At 54.7% G+C, this 20,036-nt stretch overlaps 2 protein-coding genes across 5 annotated transcripts in view; one reads left to right on the forward strand and one right to left on the reverse strand.

Annotated features, from left to right (window-relative positions):
* Nucleotides 1-7,768, reverse strand: part of CUX2 (cut like homeobox 2) — a 67,472-nt gene extending 59,704 nt beyond the window's left edge. For 2 of the 4 annotated variants that reach the window (XM_039380311.1, XM_039380309.1), the window contains exon 1: nucleotides 7,373-7,499. In XM_039380311.1, the coding sequence (XP_039236245.1) occupies nucleotides 7,373-7,417 (45 nt within the window). In that variant the 5' untranslated portion in view covers nucleotides 7,418-7,499. Of the gene's footprint in view, nucleotides 1-6,865; nucleotides 6,991-7,372; nucleotides 7,500-7,668 lie in introns of those variants that run through there. The other 2 variants (XM_039380310.1, XM_039380312.1) reach the window with 2 other exon arrangements.
* A 9,274-nt stretch (nucleotides 7,769-17,042) lies between these two features.
* Nucleotides 17,043-19,948, forward strand: MYL2 (myosin light chain 2). The gene is made up of 6 exons (XM_027739788.2): nucleotides 17,043-17,126; nucleotides 17,738-17,813; nucleotides 18,640-18,744; nucleotides 19,463-19,538; nucleotides 19,628-19,676; nucleotides 19,804-19,948. Exons 1-6 carry the CDS (start codon nucleotides 17,091-17,093, stop codon nucleotides 19,900-19,902), a joined length of 441 nt encoding a protein of 146 aa, XP_027595589.2. The 5' UTR covers nucleotides 17,043-17,090; the 3' UTR covers nucleotides 19,903-19,948.
* The last annotated feature ends 88 nt before the right edge of the window (nucleotides 19,949-20,036 follow it).

Genomic DNA, 20,036 nt, shown 5'->3' on the forward strand with positions numbered 1-20,036 from the left:
GCTGTCCAAACATTCCTTGAGCTCTGGCAGCCTCAGGGCTGTGACCATTCCCTGGGGAGCCTGTTCAGTGCCCCACCACCCTCTGGGGGAAGAACCTTTTCCTGAGACCCAAGCTAACCCTCCCCTGGAGAGAATTCACCCCCACCATCCTGGGGGGTACAGGGAGAGCTCCAGCATTGGGGGTCCCAACAGCCTTCCTCCTGGAGGACACCATCCTCTCCATCACCCCATCCCAGTCACTGTGCTGGGCATCACGGGGGGCTTTTAGCAACACTATTCACCCAAAACAAAGCCAAGAAACTGGGGGGACAAGAAGGATAATAATTACCCAGCTCCCAGGGATGCAGCAATGTTTGTGCACTGCTCCGAGAGCCGCAGACGGAGGCAGCTCTCCTGGTTGGAGTGATTAATAAGGAATAAATGTCCTCTGCAGCCAGGCTGAGCAATAACAGCCTGGCTCTGGCTCCGTGCTTACAGCACACATTACAAGCCCCGCTGCCAGCGCCAGGTAATACTTTATTATGTTATCCCGACGGAAGAAAACAAAGGATGCTCGAGGTCCTGACTTTGGTGTAAAAACCACGGGAGCGTTACCAGAGGCAACGGCAGCGTGCTCAGAGCGGCTGACGCACGGCACAGCTCCCACCAGAGGAATATTTACACGGGGTTCAAATTGGTTATTTACTTTTTTAGGAATCCTTGTTGCAGGAGACCTGGCTGGCACAGACACACCGAGCCATTTAATATTAAAGCGGCCCCGCCATCGCGACGAGTCGCTGAAAACGCAGCGAAGTCAATGCCCGGGGGGGCTGCTGCAGCTTTGGGGAAACCACTGAGGGCCACAACTAACTAGTCCAAAAATCAATTAAACAGCAAGGCCATAGTAAAGAGTAAAAGGTACTGAAACCATCTTGGAAGGAGCTGTTGGTGTGTCCAGGGAAGCTCAGCTTAAAAAAAGCCACTGACTGTGGGAATATTGAATACTGCAAAGCAGGGCTTGGGCAGACACAACCAAAATAATTCATATTAAATATGTAGATGAGGTTGAAGGAGACCATCATCACACACTGCTCTTCTGATGGGGATCCTGGCTGCAGACCTGGGGTGAGCAGTTGTTGTGCCCCATCATCTGAGGCTCCCTCTCCATCCAGAGTTGGGATCTGTGAGCACCAGACGGGGCCGACCCAGGAATGGGGACTGCTGCTGTGCCCCTGCACATTAAAAGCACTCTGGCTCATAATGAGCACTCCAGATTTCAGGCTATCTTAGCTTTTTGGGTAGATTTTGCTGATGACCCCCCACAGCTTGCTGACTTTGAGAGCCAGCTCTTCACTGTGAGCCTGGATCTCCTGGCAGAGATGCCCCCTGAGATCCCCTGCATGGGAACACAAACCATACATGCAACCCTTCTGAGGGGCCTGTGCTGCAGGAGATGATGGACCAGCCCAAAGCCACACACCCAGGGCATGGGCACAACCCCCACAATGCTGCCAGACCCCTTTTTGGGGTGATTCACCCCCAGGTGCTGCTTTGCAAAAATACTCCATTCCTTGTGCCCCAGGAACAGGGAAACTGAGGCACAAAGGCATTGCCTAGGGCAGCAAGTGGGTGCTGGGATAGAGCCCAGCCCAGTGCAGAGTGTCACAGCTGTCCCACTTCAACCCAATCCAGAGACTTCATAGAATTATGGAATGGTTTGGGCTGGAAAGGACCTCAAAACTCATTTAGTCCCACCCCTTGCCAGGGGCAGGGACATCTTCCACTAGCCCAGGTTGCTCCAAGACCCGTCTAATCTGGCCTTGGACACTTCCAGGGATGGGGCAGCCACAGCTTCTCTGGGCAACCTGTGCCAGGGCCTCACCACCCTCACAGGGAAGAATTTCTTCCCAATATCTAATCTAAATCTACCTTATTTCAGTTTAAAGCCATCCCCTCTAGTCCTGTCACTCCATGTCCTTGTCCAAAGTCCTTCCCCAGCTCTCTTGGAGTCCCTTTAGGCACTGAAAGGTGTTCTAAGGTCTCCCTGGAGTCTTCTCCAGGCACCTGTGATGGGGAAGGGGACACAATCCCATTATTTCACAGGGGGTTGGGGACAGGAATGTTGAGTTTTAACCCTCCCAGAGAAAAACCCAATGCCCCATGCTTGGCCCCATCCTCCCCACCCACTGAGCCCTGAGATGATGGGGTGAGGCACCCACAGATCCCACTCCCTCCAAAACCAAGCAAGGAGAGTGGGAATCACAGCACAGCAGGGGGCCAAATCCTTCCTCCCAGGTTTTACTGTCTTGGAAAAACACACCAAAAGCTGCAGGAAAACGTGCACCACCAAAAAAAAAAAAAAAAAAAGGTAATCAAAGAAAACTCAGTCACAGATCCTGTTGCAACACACAGGAGAAAGTGTTACAGAAGGGGAAAACTTTTTAATAAAGTCTGCAAGTATATATTCCTCCTTTATCAACCTCAAGATTTATTGACCCAAGGAGCCATATTGACTGAATAAATCTTGATAATGACCCCAGCAGAAGTCAATACCTGCTTATTATCTCCCAAGTTGGGGAATTACATCTTTCGGTAATAGGAGCAGGATGGTACAAAATGTTCTGAGAAACTTCAGCCAGGCTTTTTTGGGGGAATGGATGTCTCTAATGCGCCTTTTCCAATCTGAGAGGGAACGTGTTACACCAGCAATACAGCAGGGGAGCCGTGGTGTGGTTTCTGTCTCGAGGCCTGGTGAGGGGAGAGCACAAACCGTCGCTTCCCAATCCTAAATTAATTCCATTTCAAGGCCTGCTGAGGAGCAGGATGCTGCAGCTCCCCATTGCCCTCCCTCCCCGCAAACAGTGGCCCTGTAATTTCAATTTGCCGTGTTGTGTTGGCAGGTCCCAGGATAATTCCCTGAAATTTGGGGGGTGGGAATTCCCGCAGCCAGGGATGTAGCTCCATGACTACGCCAGCACCCAAGGGAGGAGGGAAGCAGCAACATCATCATCTCATGGGACACAGAGACTTCTCTGGGAACCAAAATACACTGATTTTCTCCAACCAGCAAAACCAGGGAGGGAAAACAGGGAAGCAGACGGGTCCCCTGACCCCCAAATCCGTAGGCAAGCAAAGCCTCCTGCATTTAAAGATGGTGCTTCTTTAGCCAACAGTCAACTTCCCTTTGAGCAGAGAAAACAGGAGCCCTGGGACCAGCACACACAACAATTTGCCTGTATTTTCATTTCAAGTCTCTGCAGACAGAAAGAAAAATTAACTGAAGGGAGCAGCTCCTGAGCCAACATATGGAGGGAGACGAATCGCGAGCTCCGCGCGCTCCGCTGAGGTTCTCTGGTTAAGCAAGTGCCTCCTAAAGGACTCACAGGCTGGGAGTGTACTGCCTGCTTAATCTGGCCATAAATAATAATTCAGATCACCAAACCCTTTAACATTCTGCTCCACCTGCAGCACAGAGGCCCTGCTGAGCCCTGCCGAACTCACGGCTTGAGGCAGCGGGAGGTGATGCTGCAGCCCTGGGAGCCCAAGGAAACGGCTCCCTGCTCACCACCATCGATGCAAGAAGCACCCCATGAGCCTCCCTCCACGCTCTCCCCCCTTTCAGTGAGCAGAGCAACCCCAAGAGCTCCCCATACCCATCTCCAAGCTGGAAAACCCACCGGGAGATGGTACAGCTCAGACTCTTCCCTCCAGTCCCACAAAAATCAAATTATATTTCCATCCCTGTCCCCTATTTGCCTCTTGGCCACAATCCCTTTTCCCCCCCCCTTCCAAGGCCATAGAGACAATCCACTAAACTGGATCAGGAGGCCAGCGCATACATCTCTAATGGGCTGCAGCACGCACACAATTAATTAATGGATTTATTAATTAGGGAAGAAGTCACTCTTCGGGCTGGAATTGGGGTCACCAGTTTCTAAAGTGAGAGCTGTGGAGCTAAAGATAAACTCTCATTTTCTGCAGCTCTTCTTGTCTGGCAGTGTCTCAATTATTCAGCCACAAGAAAAAAAAAAATCAAATTTCAGTTCAGGAACTTCACGGTCTGACTTTCTGGCGCCGCTCAACACAGACCCCACAGCAGGTGGGACCAGAAACACAGCCCTTCTACTTCTTCCCTTCACATATGAATTGGAAATAGTAGAAATACCAAGCATTCGCTTCTAATGAAGGATTTGGGGGATGTGGGATGGATGCTGCACCTCAGCCTGTCCCAAGGAGGGAGCTGTGGTGGAGGAAGGGGACATCGAAGTGGTCAATGACAGTGAAGTTCAGAGACACACAAGTCCTCCAGCCACCAAGGTTTGAACTTGCTGATGCTGCAGCATCAGCTACATCCCAGAACCATCAATCTCTAAGGAAACAGAGCTCCTGGGTGAGGGAAAAAAACATCTCCAGTGTTCCTATCAACAGACAGGCTACAGAGCACAACCACAACAGGAGACAGCAGAGAATCCACACAAAGAGCACCATCATGAATGTCCTGGTCATTGGGAACCACTCAAGAGGAGCACTCAACTATCAGACCACAGACAACCCAACCATGAGACAGGCATCTGCCAGAACAGCTTCGTTAGTGCCACTGCTCCCAAATTCCTATTAATTGGTTAAACCGGATGATTCTGCAGCCAACACTCCCCACGCCCCAATGCACTGGGAGCAGCTGGAGCCACTGGAAAGCCAAAACCACATTCTCAACCTCCCAACCTGGCTTCTCAGCCAGCCCCAGGCACCGGCTGCACTTCCACAAACCCTGAGAATTCAGCTTGGAAAAACAAAACCTCCCCGAGATTGGGGCACCCAGAGCTCCCTTGGGCTCCCCCTCTCTTTCCCTCAGGTACCATCCCACCCTCCAGCAGGGATGAGGACAGATAGTGTTGGGTGCTGGAGATGCTGGAGGAATCTAGAAGGTCCCACCAGTCTCTCCTTAAAAACCCTAAAAACACACGGCACCCAGAGAATTTGCAGAGGTGAAGCTCCCCAGAAGCACCTCAGCCTCCCCCCGAGGTTATCCTGCTGCTCCACAAGAACGCAGTTAAGTTTATTAGTCCAAGCTCCAGGAATTAAGCTCCAGCCAAGAGGACTGATAGCTTATTTACTGCTGTCGTCTATATAAAGCAGAATTTTGACACATTGTTAAATGATGCACATTTAGATAAGTCAAGCTGTCATATCATTTAATGGATGTCTAAACTCCCTCTGCAGCTGATATGTAAAATTTATGCACTTCAGAATATCATAAGGTTATAATATTTTAATCACATCCACAGTTGTGTATTTTTTTTTTGCCTCCCCTAAACTTTAAACAGCAAAAACATTTCATCAACCAGACCACGCTCCGCAGGCTCCCGGCTCACCACCATCCGGCAGAGCCGCCGCCGCTGAAGTTTGTGCCCAACTCCAGCACAGGGAGAACATTTGCATTCCCGGGAAATAAAACGAAGAACATTTTATTTGACAAACCAAAGGCTGGAGCCGTGTAGCCAGAGCTCATCTGCATAATGAGATGTGAAGACATTTATAAAAGATGGCTCTAATCGCTCTCACTCGCCGTTGTATTTATTATCCCAAACCAGCAGCTCGCAGCTCTTCCCATTTTTTTTTGCTGTTTTACCACGGAACGGGTTGGATTCAAGCAGCACACAGAGCACGGAATCCATACGGCGCTACCCGGAACGCAATAAACCCCCAGCAAATTAAAACCCAAAAAACCCATGAAGGTATGAATCCCACTCTGACTGTTACACACAAGAAAGCTGTAAAAAAATACTGCATTAGTAATGTACACAATAAACCAATCTCATAACCCGGTGAAATACGTCTGGCATTATCTTTGATGGAATTTTATCTCCTCTCATTTCCGCGACTCTCCGCCGTAAAAGGGCTCAGCGCCGTTTCGATCCGAGCGCTGCCGAGTAGCACATCATCCCTGTGTTTTCCATATGCCCACCATTCATCAGGGCGGCTCAAACTCTGCCATTCCCGGCCAGCCCCAGGCCACCAGAGCTGCTCAGACCCATCCATTAAAAAGGAATGGGAGGAAAAAAAAAAAAAAAAGGAAAAAGCTCTTGGAAGAATATAAATGGATTGTTTCCCTTCCTTTTTTTTTTTTTTCTTCTCGTTTTCCATTTATTTTTTAATTTTATTGTTTTATGGAGGGCATTAGGCCAAGCTGGCACAAGGTCACCTTTCCCACCGTGATCCCAGCGAGGCGGCAGAACTGCTGCCTGGACAGGAGTCGGTCCCCAGCCCCCGGCAGGCTGGGAAAGGAGAGCTGCCACCTCGCAGCCCACCTCTCCCTCCGGCAAAGTTCACCCCTGAGAGACCCATGGCAAAGTAGCTGCCAATATTTATCTTTAAATAAAGGTCTGCGCGCACCCAGGAAAAGTCATTAGCGCGATTTAGCGGGGAACGCTTTTGTATCCGAAGCGCTTAGAGCCGTAATCCCTTCCCTTCCACAAAGCCAGAGCGGAGCAGTCATGGCAAACCCACCGGCCGTGGTACCTGCGGTACTTTTCGGGTCGCGCAGCGCAAACGCGGCACATAATCTGCTTAAAAGCCAAAATGTATTAAATGCTGGAACTGTTGATCCAGTACCGGAGCCCCATAAATCGCATTGCAATTTGTTTACTCCCCTCCGAAGCATGCTGCATTTTAAACTCCGGAATATCCTACAGGGATAAACCCGTTTAATATCCATGGAAATGAGCGTTTCGGTTGTTGTAGCGGCTCCAGGTTGGGTTTCATCCCATTATGTTGGGAGAGCCATTGTGTTAATTATCCGCCTCCTGTTTAAGGTGCGCATTTAAGGTCACAAACTGTCAGCAGCCCCCGGCCAACCTTCCCCCGCACACGGTAACAAAGGACTTACCGGGAATTTCACAGACCGAGGGTACCACGGTGGGATACGGCGGCCGTGACCTGCCCGGAGCCACAAAGGAGCTGCCGCCCCCCCGCCGCATCCATCCCCGGCCCGAGCAGCACCGCCTGGCACCGACCGCCTTCCCGGCGCTCAGGGCTGGCCGAGCCCCCGCACCGGCCCCGCACACCGGCCCTGGATAACAATGGGAGGGCGGCGGGGCTCCGGGCAGCCCCGCTCCGCCATCCCCGCATCCATCACCGCACCCGCGAGGCTCTGCCCGCCCCGCGCGCACCGGGGGACGCGGGGACGGGGCTGCGGGGGGCACCGGGGACACTCGGCAGCCCGCGGGCACCTGCGGCTCCGCTCCGCGGGCGGGGACCGCCACAAACTTGGCGGGGCGGCGCGGGGGGCCGCGCTCCCCGCAACTTCATCCCGCGCAACTTCCCTCCCTCCCTCCTCTTCCTCCCTCCCTCCCGCCGGGGCGGAGCGGCGGCCGCCCCCCGGCCCCGCTGTCACCTCGGGGGCGGCGGGGCGGGGGCCGGGGCTCCATCGCGGCTCCATCGCCGCTAGCGCTGCTCCATGTTCCCGGGCGGCGCCGAACAAAGAGCGGCGGCGGCGGCGGCGGGGGATCAATTTCTGATACCTATCGATGGGGAAGGGCGGGCGGAGGGAGGGGGGCGGGCGCGGGGGGGGGGAGAGAGAGGGAGGGAGGGAGGGATGGGGGCGGCCGCCCGGATCACCCCCCCCCCTTCCCTCCATCCTCCCGCTCCCTCCCGCCCGCCGCCAGCCCCGCGCCCGCCGCCGCCACCGACCTGGAGCCGGCGGACATCAAACCGTGTCCGGTATCGACACATCGATCCCACCTCGGCGGCCATCTTGGGGGAGCCCGGTGGCGCGGAGGGGGCGCGGAGCCGCGCGGACCGGGGGGGTCTGCCCGCCTGCCCGCCCGCCCCCACCGGGGACGGCCCCGCGCTGGGGAGGGAGGGGGAAACCCCCCGGTCCACACCCCCTTCCCCTCGGGACCCACCCCTTTCCCCCCCGATCCACCCCTCTCCCCACCGGGACCACCCCCGAGCATCGCCCCCCGTCACTCCAGGACCAACCACCCCCACATCCGTGGGTCTCCGTACGGGGAAGGGTCGCGGAGCCCTCCGGTGATGGTGGGGGTTTTTCCCAGCCCAATCGAGGCTTTTAGCTGGAAAATCGCCAGCCGGAAGCCGCCGGTTAAACTTTTCCAGGTTTTTTTTGGTTTGTTTTTTTTTTTTTTTTCTTCCCCTAATCTGACCCATCCAGCACCTTTGACCTGCCGGGAATGGCTACAGCAAACACGCTCTGAGCGCTCCGCGGCCAGAAACACCCCGGGTTCAGAAACACGCCGAGTTCAGGCTGGTTTAGGGCTGCATTTTTAAATTTCTCAGTGCGGTGGGCTCTGAGGAATGCAAACAACTTCAGCAGAGGAACAGAGCCCACCCAGCAGCACCTGTACCTGGAATTCCCACTCTGCTTCCCCACCGCAGGAAAAGAACTTTACAGTTTCAGCCCCAAGTTGTCCCATAGCCTGTTGCACTGATCACCCCGACCCCCAAAGGGCTTGGACAATCAATTCCCAATCCCCTGGGAAGCGGTAAGCCCTCAGCAGAGCCGAGTTTGCACTGAAGGGACCCCAACCCCACTGGCTGTGACTCGTTTTTGAGCAGAAAAGGACGGAGCTGCCCCTCGGGTCCTTTTTGCAGGCGGGTATTTGCAGACCAAGCAAGTGCAGCAGTTTAATATTCCTGCCAAGGAGCAGGTAACACCCCGGGCTGCTGTGCAGACACGTGCACGTCTCTGCTCGTGGAGGAGCCCAGGGGCTCCTCCCAGGCTGGGACACAAATCCACATGCCAGCTCCCCTCCCCGAGACAAGCTCATTCCCCACCACCACCCCACGGAGGGGGATATAATCCCGAAGTGTTCCCAGGGGTTCACAAGCTGCTTTGCCTCCAAAACTGCAAAGAGGATGAGGGCAGCGAGCAGCAGCCACCTTGTTCACCACTGTCCTGCTCCCCCTGTCTTACCTGTCACCTTTTGATCCCTGTACTCCAAAGGGCTGGAGGGAGCATGGACACCAGCAAACCCAGACACGCTCCTGCAGTGGTCACTCATAGTCCTTCACTGTTCCCAAAGCTCTCAGCTCCTTTTGGTGCAGCAGATCCTGCAGTGCTGAAGCCTCTCTCTGCATGTAGCTGGGGAAGAAACAGTCCCTCACTGCCCAGATAAAATCCTGTTGCTATTCCCTGCATTTTGCAGGACTCTTGGGATTCCACTAAAAAGCACCATTTGAGTTCAGAAGACATCAAAGAAAAGGAACACCCTTCAAACTGCTCCCTGCTCTGCAGGTGCTTCCAATTGTCACAGGGACAGGTCTGCTCCTGGGCCAGGAAAACTGTCCAAAAGGGTAAGGCAGACACCCAAAGTGACCTTGGCCCCACTCTGTAGCACAAACAGCCAAGAAACGATCTTGTTCTTCTCATCTCTTGTTCTTCTCATCTCCTCCACTCAGAGAAACTCAGAAGTCGCTCACGATCCCACAATTGCAAAATGCCTCAGGCAGAAGAACAAGTGAACAGAAAATCAGAGTTCAAAGAAAGGATTTACAGGAGCAGAGGCAGTTTGTGTCAGAGAGAGCCTGGATGTTCCTGCAAGCCCTGTCAGCTTCTTCTTCACCTCCAGAGCTGGCTGCAGAAGGGGTTCCCATGGCAGATCCTTCTCATGGTCCCACAACAAAAACATCCCCCTGGTACTGGGGGACCCCAGATGAAAATGCTGAGCTGAAATTTCAACCCTGTTGACATCAACAACAATTTTCATAGTGCTCTGAGACCCCAACCACGTGTGCTGCCCCTCCTTGGGGGCACCCAAGTCAAGCCTCCTTACTTTGCTCAGGGAACCCAGGTGCTATAAATAGATTTTCTTACCCCCACAACCACAACCAGGGAGTAGAAACCACTGGGAGTCGTTGAGGTTTGTAATGAGATTGGGGCTGCTGGTGGTACCAGGCAGCTGCTTCACCTCTGGCTTAATGAGACTGTAATTAGCCAGGGGTGGGAGCACAGGCTGTGCAAGGGGAGATCCCACGTGGGAATTCATTTCCATCCCTCCCTCAGGGCCAGGGGGAGGTTTGCTTATAGATAGATCAGTAAACCAGGTGGGATGGGTGGTCTTTGCTGGGGGTGAGCTGGTTTCTGCTCTTTGATGCAAATGTGTCCTGTCTGTGCCAGCAACAGGGATTGTCCAGTCTGTCCATGACTAAAATCCTGCAGGAATCTGCTGCTGGACCCCATCAGGACAGGTCCCAGGCAGGGAGACTTTGTCCTGCGCCCACAAAGCTGATCTCACACCCATAAATCACCTCCCTGCTCTGCTGCCCAGGGAACAGAGGAGCCTGTTCATAAATCAGGAATAAAACTAACTTGGCATCTTTGGTGAGCAAATTAAATTGTGGGCTTTGGAGGAATGTTTCTGTTTGGCCGAATCATTAATAAATCAATGGGAGCCATAAGGAAGAGGAGAGGGACTGTGCCCTGTGCCACACAGAGAGCTGTGGGGTGGCACGAACCATCCCCACCCCTGTGTCCCCTCAGGCAGTGCACAGGGGCCCTGGAGCACCCCAGGGAGAGCAGGGGGACCCCGATCCTACACTGCCCTCCCATGTAGGGCTCACCCACCCCAGGGGACGCTGCGAGGCGCAGGTTAATAAATCAGTTTGTTTCCAGCCCGGTTTGCTTTGTGTGCCTGACAATAGACTGTTGTAAATGGCAGCCCCTTGCCTCCTCTACTGAAAGGCTTTTAATTAAAATATGGAAGGGGCTTTTCTGTGTACTTAAAAAAAAAAAAAAAAAAGGAGATTTCAGCACACTCCCATTCCAATTCTAGGCATTAATTTATTCCTGCCTTCCTGGCGTTTGTGATCCATGTCTTTGTGCAGTGGTCCAGCCCCATTAGGCAGTCGAGGGGCAATGCTGGGAGCAAGAGTCATGTGCCAGTAGGGCTGGAGAGCCAGTGGTGGTGAGGAGCCAGTGGTGATGGTGAAACAGTTGTGGTGGTGAACCAGCGGTGGTGGTGAGCCAGAAATGATGGTGAGCCATCAGTGACGTGAGCTCACTCAGTTGCCTTGTCCCAAGGTTGGGCAGAGGGACACCAGGAACCCCACTGTGGGACAGTGGTGCCATCAGGGCAAGTGGGAATGTGTCAGGCCCTGGAACTGCCCAGGAGCTCAGGCCCAGCTTCAGCCCTGGGCATAGAGAAGAAAGACCCTCATGGGGATGCAGACTGCTGCTCCCAGAACTCTATCCCCATCCCGTGCCAGGGAAGGCAGTGAAGCCCCTGCCAGCTGTCACTGAGCAGGTTTGGTCCTGGGGTTCCAGAAACCCTGTCAGGGGTCCTGCTGCCTCCCCCATGCCACCACTGTTTTAGGGGTCGGGTTTTTGCCTTCTCCAGCAGGAAAGACTGGGGCTCTGCCAGGGCTCTGCCTTGCCCTCCAGCAGTGAGGTACAAGCCATCCCAGTGTCTCCCACATCCTCACAAATGATTTAGAGTGTTCGATAGTTGTGGATGCCTCATCCCTGGAAGTGTTCAAGGACAGGTTGGACGGGGCTTGGAGCAACCTGGTCTAGTGGAAGGTGTCCCTTCCCATGACAGGGGGGTTTGAACGGGATGGGGGTTTTAACAACCCAAACCGTTCCGTGATAGCACAGAAGCCCATCACCAGAGGTGATGGAGCTTCGTGACCATCTCCCCTCTCCTTGCAGCCCCTCTCCCCCACCCCTTTGCCCCCATCCTTCCTCTCCCCCTATCCCTTTCCCCCCATCCCTCTCCTCTCTCCCCCGGGCCCGGGCAGCGCCCGCACCGCGCCCGTTACAACGTCGCCACCTGGCGGCCACCGCGGTAACTGCAGCGCGTCCCCGCGGGCCGGGCCGGGGGAACACGGAGGGGACACGGAGGGGACACGACTGGTCACGGCGGGGACACCCCGAGGGGGACGCTAAGGGACAGGGGGGGCACAGGAGTGCAGGGTGAGGCACCTCGGGGGCACAGCACCCCTCCGTCTCCCCTCGGTGCCCGCGGGATATGTGTTGAGCTGTGCCCGGTCTCAGCCCTCGCTGCCCTCCAGGATGCACAGGGAGGGTGCCCGGCCTCTCCACCGGCTGCCTTTCTGCCACGGCTACTTCTTTCCAGGCACATGCTCCCTACAATTAGCACATGCTTTTTAATTAATTTTCCTCTTTTATTGCTTTGCCCAAATTATCTCGACTCTGTTCGCGTGCGCTCAGCGGATAACGCTGCTATTTATGGCTTTCCCTGTCAGTGCTGTGGCTCAGGAGGCCAGGACAGAGACCTCTCCCTTGGGCTGCATCCTGTTGCCAATGCAAGGCACAGCCCTGGGACAGGTCAGGAGCTCAGGGATGGGGAATCATCTGTTCTTGTCCCCATCCTCAGGCCACCTACCCCCTGGCTCTGTTTGGTGGGTGGCAGCTCTTCCCCAGCCCCCTGGGCTGGACAAAGCCTCCTGGCCACAACCACGGTGATATATCCTTCTGATGGAAAACAGAGCTGAATCAGGCAAAACTGCTGAATTAAATCTGTCTGGAAGAAGCTGTTAAACATGGAAACCTTCTGAACATGAAGGGGAGAGGGATAAAATCCTCCGAAAGCTCCTGAGGATGCTGCCAGCAGAAAGGGGCTGTGAAGGGGTGTGATGAGCAAGGGAAGGATTTTCCCAAAGCTCCACGCAGTGGGAACTGAGGTGCAGGGATGGGACAGAGGGCACAGAAGCCGACTGAGGCAGAGGAGATGAATTCCAGCCACCAGCCAGCACTGGGACACACAGGTCACCCCACGGCCCCCCTCAGTGGGGATGGGGTGACCACCACTGCCAGCTTCGAACTGCAGCTCTGAGCTGCACAGGAATCCATCCTTCTACCTTTAATGAGCTTTCTCCCTTTGAAAATAATCATTACCAATAAACAAATATAGCAGCCAGTGTATATAAGCATCAAATTAAGTAGCTACATGCATTTGTTATATTTGATATAGCCTTGTTAACTGAAATTCCTGGGTTTGGAATACGTATCGATTTCAGCAAACATATATTATTTTACTGTAAGTACCAACAGCCATTGTAGTTAATATACAACAGTTTAATTTAAAATGCATTAGTTTAATAAAAATGCATAAAACAGAAGGGAATTGCATTAGCTTCAATAAAAAATTCAATTTCATAAATATTATCCAGTGTTAAAATGCATTGATTTCCTGGGAAAATGTATTGGTCAGAGGTAATTTACATTGGTTTGGGTGGGAGCGTCCTGGTGTGTATACATATGTATTAGTTTAGTCAAATGTGTCTGATCACAGAAAAAAATATAGATTGGAGCAGGGGATATTCATAAGGAAATGGTGTGGAGCAAGCGGTGGCACAGGCTGGCTCTGGAGCATCCTGCCCCAGTGGTGTGGCTGTGCCGGGGCCTGGACACCCCCAAACCAGCTCTGTGGATGCTCAGACTCGGGGATACCACGTTGCTGCCAGGATTCCCGGGACACAGGGAGCCCATTATCAGCCCCGGGCAGGACTTGGCTGGGGCGCAGGGACACGTCTGGCTCAGGCTGAGCACATGCCTGGCAGAGAGCGGGGGTTAATCAAATCCTTTTGACTCCGTTTTTTATCGAGTTCAAGAGGGGCTGGCCTATTAATTAGAAAGGCTTTTTCATGTAAAACACAGGCTCTTTTGCAGATAAGAAGGGACGATGCTTGATTCTGCCGTGGCACGGATATGTGTGTTATTCCCTGACATCCATTCACGGGCTGCAGCCACTTCCCACAGCTCTTTTGTTCACTACAGGGCTCCAGAGGCACATATGGACATACAGACATATTTAAAGCACTCAGGTTTTCCTGGGTGCCAATAAGCCCCCTGATATCCACAGTGGGAAAAGGATACATACAACTCCTGGAGGTGCCTCCGTCCATAGGATGGACTGGAATCCTTGTGGGGAGCAGGATCTGGCCCGTGCAGCACAGAGGATTGCAGCTGACAGCAAGAAGCGAGCAGTGGAGCAGAGGCACTGTCTTACAAACTTCAACAGAAATCCAGGCAGCCACCTGCACCCCATCCCATCCCAGATTTCTGTGCCCCTTCGGCACCACCGATCCCTTAAAGCCCCCAGTCACCATCTCATCCCAATTACAACCTGGGCAACACTGGGGAGAGACCCAGGTCTGGCCTCTTCCAGGCTGGGCAGGCAGAAATGCTTATTCCCCAAAAAACTCATATTCTGGGAGATCTCCACGGCTCCAGGAATGCCTCCTGCGCCGCCAGCCATGCCCAGCACGTACATGGAGCCGGGGACGGGAGCGCCCAGGCGGCGCCGGCGGCTCCGTGGCCAACCGGTCCCGTTAAACCACCACACATCACTTCCCTGATGCTTATGGATTTTTCCTTAATGCCACAAATTAAGGTAATTGGGCTCGGCTGGCTGATGAATCCAACTGAACTTGTCAGGAGGAGGGAGCGACCGTGCTGAGATTGATCCCCCTCATCTCTGGCTGTGCCCGGGGCCGGTCCTGGCCCCAGCTCTGCCCCCGCGGTTCTCTCTCCTGCCCTTTTGCTCACGCAGACCCCAAACCACACCCTGAAATCCCTTCCGTGAGCTGCAGCTCCATCCAGATGAGGCAATCATTCCGGGATCAGGAGTTTTCTCCTCTCCAGGCACTTTTCCCAACATGTTTCCCTGCTGCCTACAGAAATCCTCCCTGTAATGCCATCCTTGCTGGCTCGGCTGCAGCAGCCGGGCAGCGAGGTGAGACAGAGCAGCGAGTGCCAGGGATTAAACACGATATTTGTGTCCTCTGGGAGAACAAGGGCAGCGTCTGGGCAGAGCCTGGAGCTCTGGGGATCTGGTTTCACAGTGCCTTTTGTTCCCAGCCTTGTCCCAGACCTCCAACCTCCTCGGCATGCAGAGGGGATGATGCCAGGAGCGAGGCTGGCAGCCCCCTGTGCCAGCCACTGGGTCATGGCCATGCCAGGCCCCACACAGCTTGGGGGGCTGATGGGCATTGTTGGGCTGCCAGCACCATTCCCACCCCAGCATTCCCACTCATCCACCTCCAGCCTCATCACGGGCAAGGCAAGAGGGAGGGGAGATAAAATAAACAGGCTAAAAATACTGAAGACAAAAGGGAACCACCAAATAGCCCAGTCCCGGCAGCCATCGATCCTGCTCCATGAGAGCAGTTCACATGGAAGAGGTTTTGTGGGATTGCTGCCTACCTACCATGGGTTCCATGGCTCCTGCTGCAGAAATGCAGCCTCTGGACAGGGCGGTTGTGCCACGGCCAGGGTGGCTGTGCCATGTCCAGCTGGTCAGTCATGGCATCCAGGCGGTGTGAGTGCCATCACTCCCGGGTGCTGCAAGATGTGTCCCTGGGACAGAGCCCAGGATGGGGAGAGTTAAATGTGTGTGTCTCTGGGACCAGGGTGAGCAAGTGTTTGGCTTAACTGGGTGACAGGTGCCTCAGTGGGGGGTGACACTTGAGAGAGGAGCCCTTGGTGCCTGCCCGGCTTTGTGAGAGCTCAGCATCCACCTCTGGCCTCATCCCGGACAGGGCTGCAGCAGGAAGGTCCCTGTTCGGCCACAGACGGAGTGACCAGGCAGCTGCTCCTGCTCTTGGAGCATCCCAAGCGAAGGCATTCCAGGGCAGGGGGGCTCCTCCACCTCCAGCAGCTGAGCAGAGCCCAGCTTTGCCATGCCAATGCTGCAATGGGGCACCAAGTATCCCAAAGATGCCTGACAGGACTGAGGGAAAACTCCACAACGCTTGCAGGATTGTAGCTGGGAGTCCCCTGGGGCCAGGCCCTCCCTGCATGTCCCAACAGAGGGGACAAGCCCAGCCCCAGCCCGAGTGACAAAGGCAGGTGGGGCTGCTCCCGTGCAGTCCGGGGTCAGCATCCCCAGGGTGGGAGCCGGGGGCCGCCTGGCACTTGGTTAACCTTGAAACCCTCCAGGGCTCACATGTCACGTCAGCCGGTGACAACAACAAGCTGCTATTCCAGATTAGAGAGAGGGAGGGCCAGAGAAAGGCAGAGACAACAGGGTTGGGGGCGGCCAACTCACCTATTACAGCCAAAAGTGGGCATGGGGCTATTTTTAACCCAGAGGGGGGGTATTTATTGTTTGAGCCGGGGGGAGTGAGCGACTGCCTCCAGGACACCCCTCACTGCGACATCGGCAGCCCTGCGAGGCCATGGTGAGTACTGAGAGCCCAAAGCTCCAGTGGGGAGAGAGAAAATCCACTAGATTTTCCACCAGGATAGATTGAATGGGAAGGGAGTGACGGAGGCAACAGGGATCTGAGGGTCAAGGGTCTCTCCTGCCCTGGAAAGGGGGTGAGCAAACTGAGAAGCATCTGGCTGGATCAGCAGCACCCCATAGGGAACAGAGAGGTGTATCCCGTGCTAGCAGAGCTTTCTAACTGGGGCAGACCTTTTGGGGGTCCAAATGCCATTTTGGTCCTTTCCCTTCCTCCATGCAGCGAGAGGAAGGGCGGTTGTGGCCCCAAAAGCCCTCCTGCTCTCCCTCCTCTTGGCAGACCCCTCCAGTAAGAGGGAACGGCTGCTGGAGCAGACACTGGAATGAGGGATGATGGGCAGGGTGGGACAGTGAGGGGCTCTGTCCTTCACTCTTCTTTACAACACACATTGAGCCGTTTCTGGTTGTTTCAAGCCTCAGTGCAGGAGAAGGCAGAATTTTTTATTAAGCAAATACTTTAATAAGTGCACAGCAGGGTGAGGAAGCACCTAATGACTACAGCCCTTGTGCAACCTCAGCACCACTCCCAAAGCCGGGGTTCCAAAAGGGATATCTCGCCCTGGTGCCAAGCCTTTCACCTGTGACTGGGAGAAGTGATTTCCCGCCTCATCTTTCCTTGAACATATTTGGCTAAATTCACCAGGAGCTGTAATTTAAGCAGGAATGTTAATGCCCCTCCGTATCCCAGAGCTTCAGGGGGAAAGCAGCAAGCCCCCAGGGAAGAGTCCCAGCCCAGAGCTACCACGAAGGAGTCACGACTAAGGGCAATTTCATGCTTTTATTCCACCCCAAAAAAAGCCAGTGAGTTAATGATACATTCTTGAACCCCTGCAGGCACCCAAGAAAGCCAAGAAGAGGATTGAAGGTGCTAATTCCAATGTCTTCTCCATGTTCGAGCAGGCCCAGATCCAGGAATTCAAAGAGGTAGGTGGGTTTGGTGGGAAGGACTGAGGGTCCTTGATATGATATGACCTTCAGCTTTTTCCTTGGTGCTCTCGGATCAGGGACAGCTGGTTCTCAGCAAGAGGCAGCACACCCGGTTTTTGGGTCGCTTTATTTTAAAAGTGAGAATAACAGCTCAGTGACGTTGTTAGATATGGCATTGCCTCCAAGCTTCCAAGGAACCTGCACCCCACAGAGCAGCCGGCAGCATCCCGGAGAGCCGGAGCACATCTCCCAGCTAACTCCCACCTGCAGTGCCAGGAGCTCTTACCCTCTGCACAGCAGGCACTTGGTCCTGTGTAGATTTCAGTTCCAGGGATAACCGGACCCAGCTGGGGAGCTGATGATTCAGGCTGGCTTCTGTCATTGGTCTGCCACCGCCTGAGGCTGCAAGGACCAGGATTGCTGCTGGATTAGGGATTAGGGTGGGTTGTTGCTCCCTCACTGGGTGAGGACTCCCAGAGCCCCACCCTGGGAGGGCTCAAAGGGCCCTTGTCCCATCCAAGTTGAAGGGAGGAGGAGTAGAGCACTAAAGCCTTTGCAAAGGCCAACAATTCTCCCTCTCCCTGTGCTCCCTCCTCCTGTGCTTCCAGGCATTCACCATCATGGATCAGAACCGGGATGGCTTCATTGACAAGGCGGATCTGAGAGACACATTTGCTGCCCTCGGTGAGCCCCTGTTCAGCACCCTCCCCTCCCCAACAGCTTTGCCAACATTACACCTATTAAGTGATAAACGAGGGGGGACCCCCCCAGTAACCAAGCCCCTATCATTGACTGGATCTCCCGTTTTGCCAAAACCCTCCTGATCCAAACCCAGGCCTGTTAGCCCGTGAGATTCCACGCGGGTGACCCAGAGCAGCTCCCACAGCAGCGCTGGTTTATCCCATCAGTACTAGAGCCAGCTCCTGGATTACACTGAGCCAAATGCCTTTTCCCATGCTTAGAAGCACCTGGCTGTGCCCATCCCATGGCATCCCGGGGTGTGCAGGCATTAAGGGGATTTACGGGATCTGGGAGAGACTGTGACGTTGTGAGCTTGGCTCTCCCATCAGGGAGGTCACCATGAATCAGCAATGGGGCCAGGGAGTCCCAGGGACAACCCAGCCCCAGGAAAAAGGATGGAGGCACTCAGTCCCATTACCCTCTGGCACTGGAGACCAGAGGAAACCCCAATGGTGGTGGTTTTGACCCAAAACACCTCCTGAGGAGGGCTGAAGCAGGCTGATCCTTGGGGCAGTGAGGGAAGGAAGCAGCACAGCATCACTCTTTTCTGTGATCCTGGAGCCCGAGGAACCAGAGCTGGAGATGGTTCCCCCACCTCGCTCCTGCTACTGCTGTTCCTTGTCAGAGGTGGCTCCCCAGGGATGTGCTGCTTCCCTCGGGTGGGGGAAATCCCCCACAGGAAGGATCCCACGGTGTGTTTTAGCCCCCAGCACACAGAGCAGAGTAGCCAAACATGGACATGGAATTGTTCCAACATGGCTCTCCCCAGGGCGCCTGAATGTGAAAAATGAGGAGATTGATGAGATGATAAAGGAGGCCCCTGGTCCGATCAACTTCACCGTGTTCCTCACTATGTTTGGGGAGAAACTCAAGGGTGAGTTTGGGGAGCTGGAGGGGTGGTCAGTGGGCATCCAGGGAGCTGGGGGGTGGTTGGTGGGCACCCACACCGTCACCAACATCCTGTCCCACCTGGGCAAGCCACCCAGCTCCTGGGACTCCAAACCCTTCCAAGTGAGACCTGTCAAAGGCTCTTTGAAGGGTGCGGATCTCACTCCATCTCATACCCGTTGGGGGGGTATGACATGGTCTCTGTGCCTCAGTTTCCCCAGCCATTTACAAAACTCAAATGGCTGTGATGCTGCTGTCCCCACAGGAAGGGGGGGACAGGAGTTCTTGCAGTACCTCTGAGCGTTCTGACACCAGCAGTGGCACCAGTGGCCACCCTGGCTACCAGCCACACTCTGACCCATTGTCCCATCCAGCTGCACCCTGTATCATGTACTTTACCCAAGGAATGCAGCCTCCTGCAGATCTCCAGGAGGCTACAGGGCCCCAAGGGCTGAGCCTGGAGCTCTATAAATACACTCCAAAGATTAGATAAATGCCGGATGCCGGAGCGGTGGCGACACAGCCTGCTTTGTGCTCACACCACCACCCTGCGTCCGCTCCTTTACGTGCCACCACCCGCACTCAAGTGTCCAGTTGCAGGGTCAGCATTCCTGCAGGGACCCTGCTTCCCCCTACGAAAGCTGGGGGAAGCAGGAGGATTCCTGCTTTGCCACCTCCAATGGCCATGGCTGTGTCACCTGCAGGTGCCGACCCGGAGGAGACGATCCTGAACGCATTCAAGGTGTTTGATCCAGAGGGAAAAGGCCTGAAATCTGCCTAGTGAGTGCAAGGGTATCTGGGGCAGGGGGTTAGGAGGGGGTGTCCCCACCAAGACCTCCCCAGTGCTTACCACACCCTCTTGTTTGCAGCATCAAAGAAATGCTGATGACGCAGGGCGAGAGGTTTTCCCAGGAAGAGGTATGAGCTGCTTCCCACCCTCTACCAGCCTCCTGTGCCATTCATCCCAACAGACCCCATCCCTTCTCCCAGCCCTGGTCCCAAACCCCTTCTGTGCCACATTTTCAACCTGGCTCTTCCCTGGCAGATCGACCAGATGTTTGCAGCCTTCCCTCCAGACATGTCGGGCAACCTGGATTACAAGAACCTGGTCCATGTCATCACACACGGCGAAGAGAAGGACTAGCCCACGCTCAGGGCTGGGGCTGCCACTGGGAGATCACCTCTCCCCAGATCACACGGGGTTTCCCTTTCCTCTTCCCCTGGAGAGGCATGTGCCTGGGAATTTGGCACAGGAATGGCATCCACATTAAACTGCCT

Source organism: Pipra filicauda, unplaced genomic scaffold, assembly GCF_003945595.2.
Source record: "Pipra filicauda isolate LSUMZ 115617 unplaced genomic scaffold, ASM394559v2 scaffold192_size1418226_pilon, whole genome shotgun sequence".
In the NCBI taxonomy this organism is placed as follows: Eukaryota; Metazoa; Chordata; class Aves; order Passeriformes; family Pipridae; genus Pipra; species Pipra filicauda.

Coding starts and splice junctions, on each gene's coding strand:
- MYL2 (XM_027739788.2), top strand. CDS start 17,091: ATGTTCGAGCAGGCCCAGATCCAGGAATTCAAAGAG. Junction 18,745..19,462: donor GTTTGGGGAGAAACTCAAGG/GTGAGTTTGGGG, acceptor TGTCACCTGCAG/GTGCCGACCCGGAGGAGACG. Junction 19,677..19,803: donor AGAGGTTTTCCCAGGAAGAG/GTATGAGCTGCT, acceptor CTTCCCTGGCAG/ATCGACCAGATGTTTGCAGC.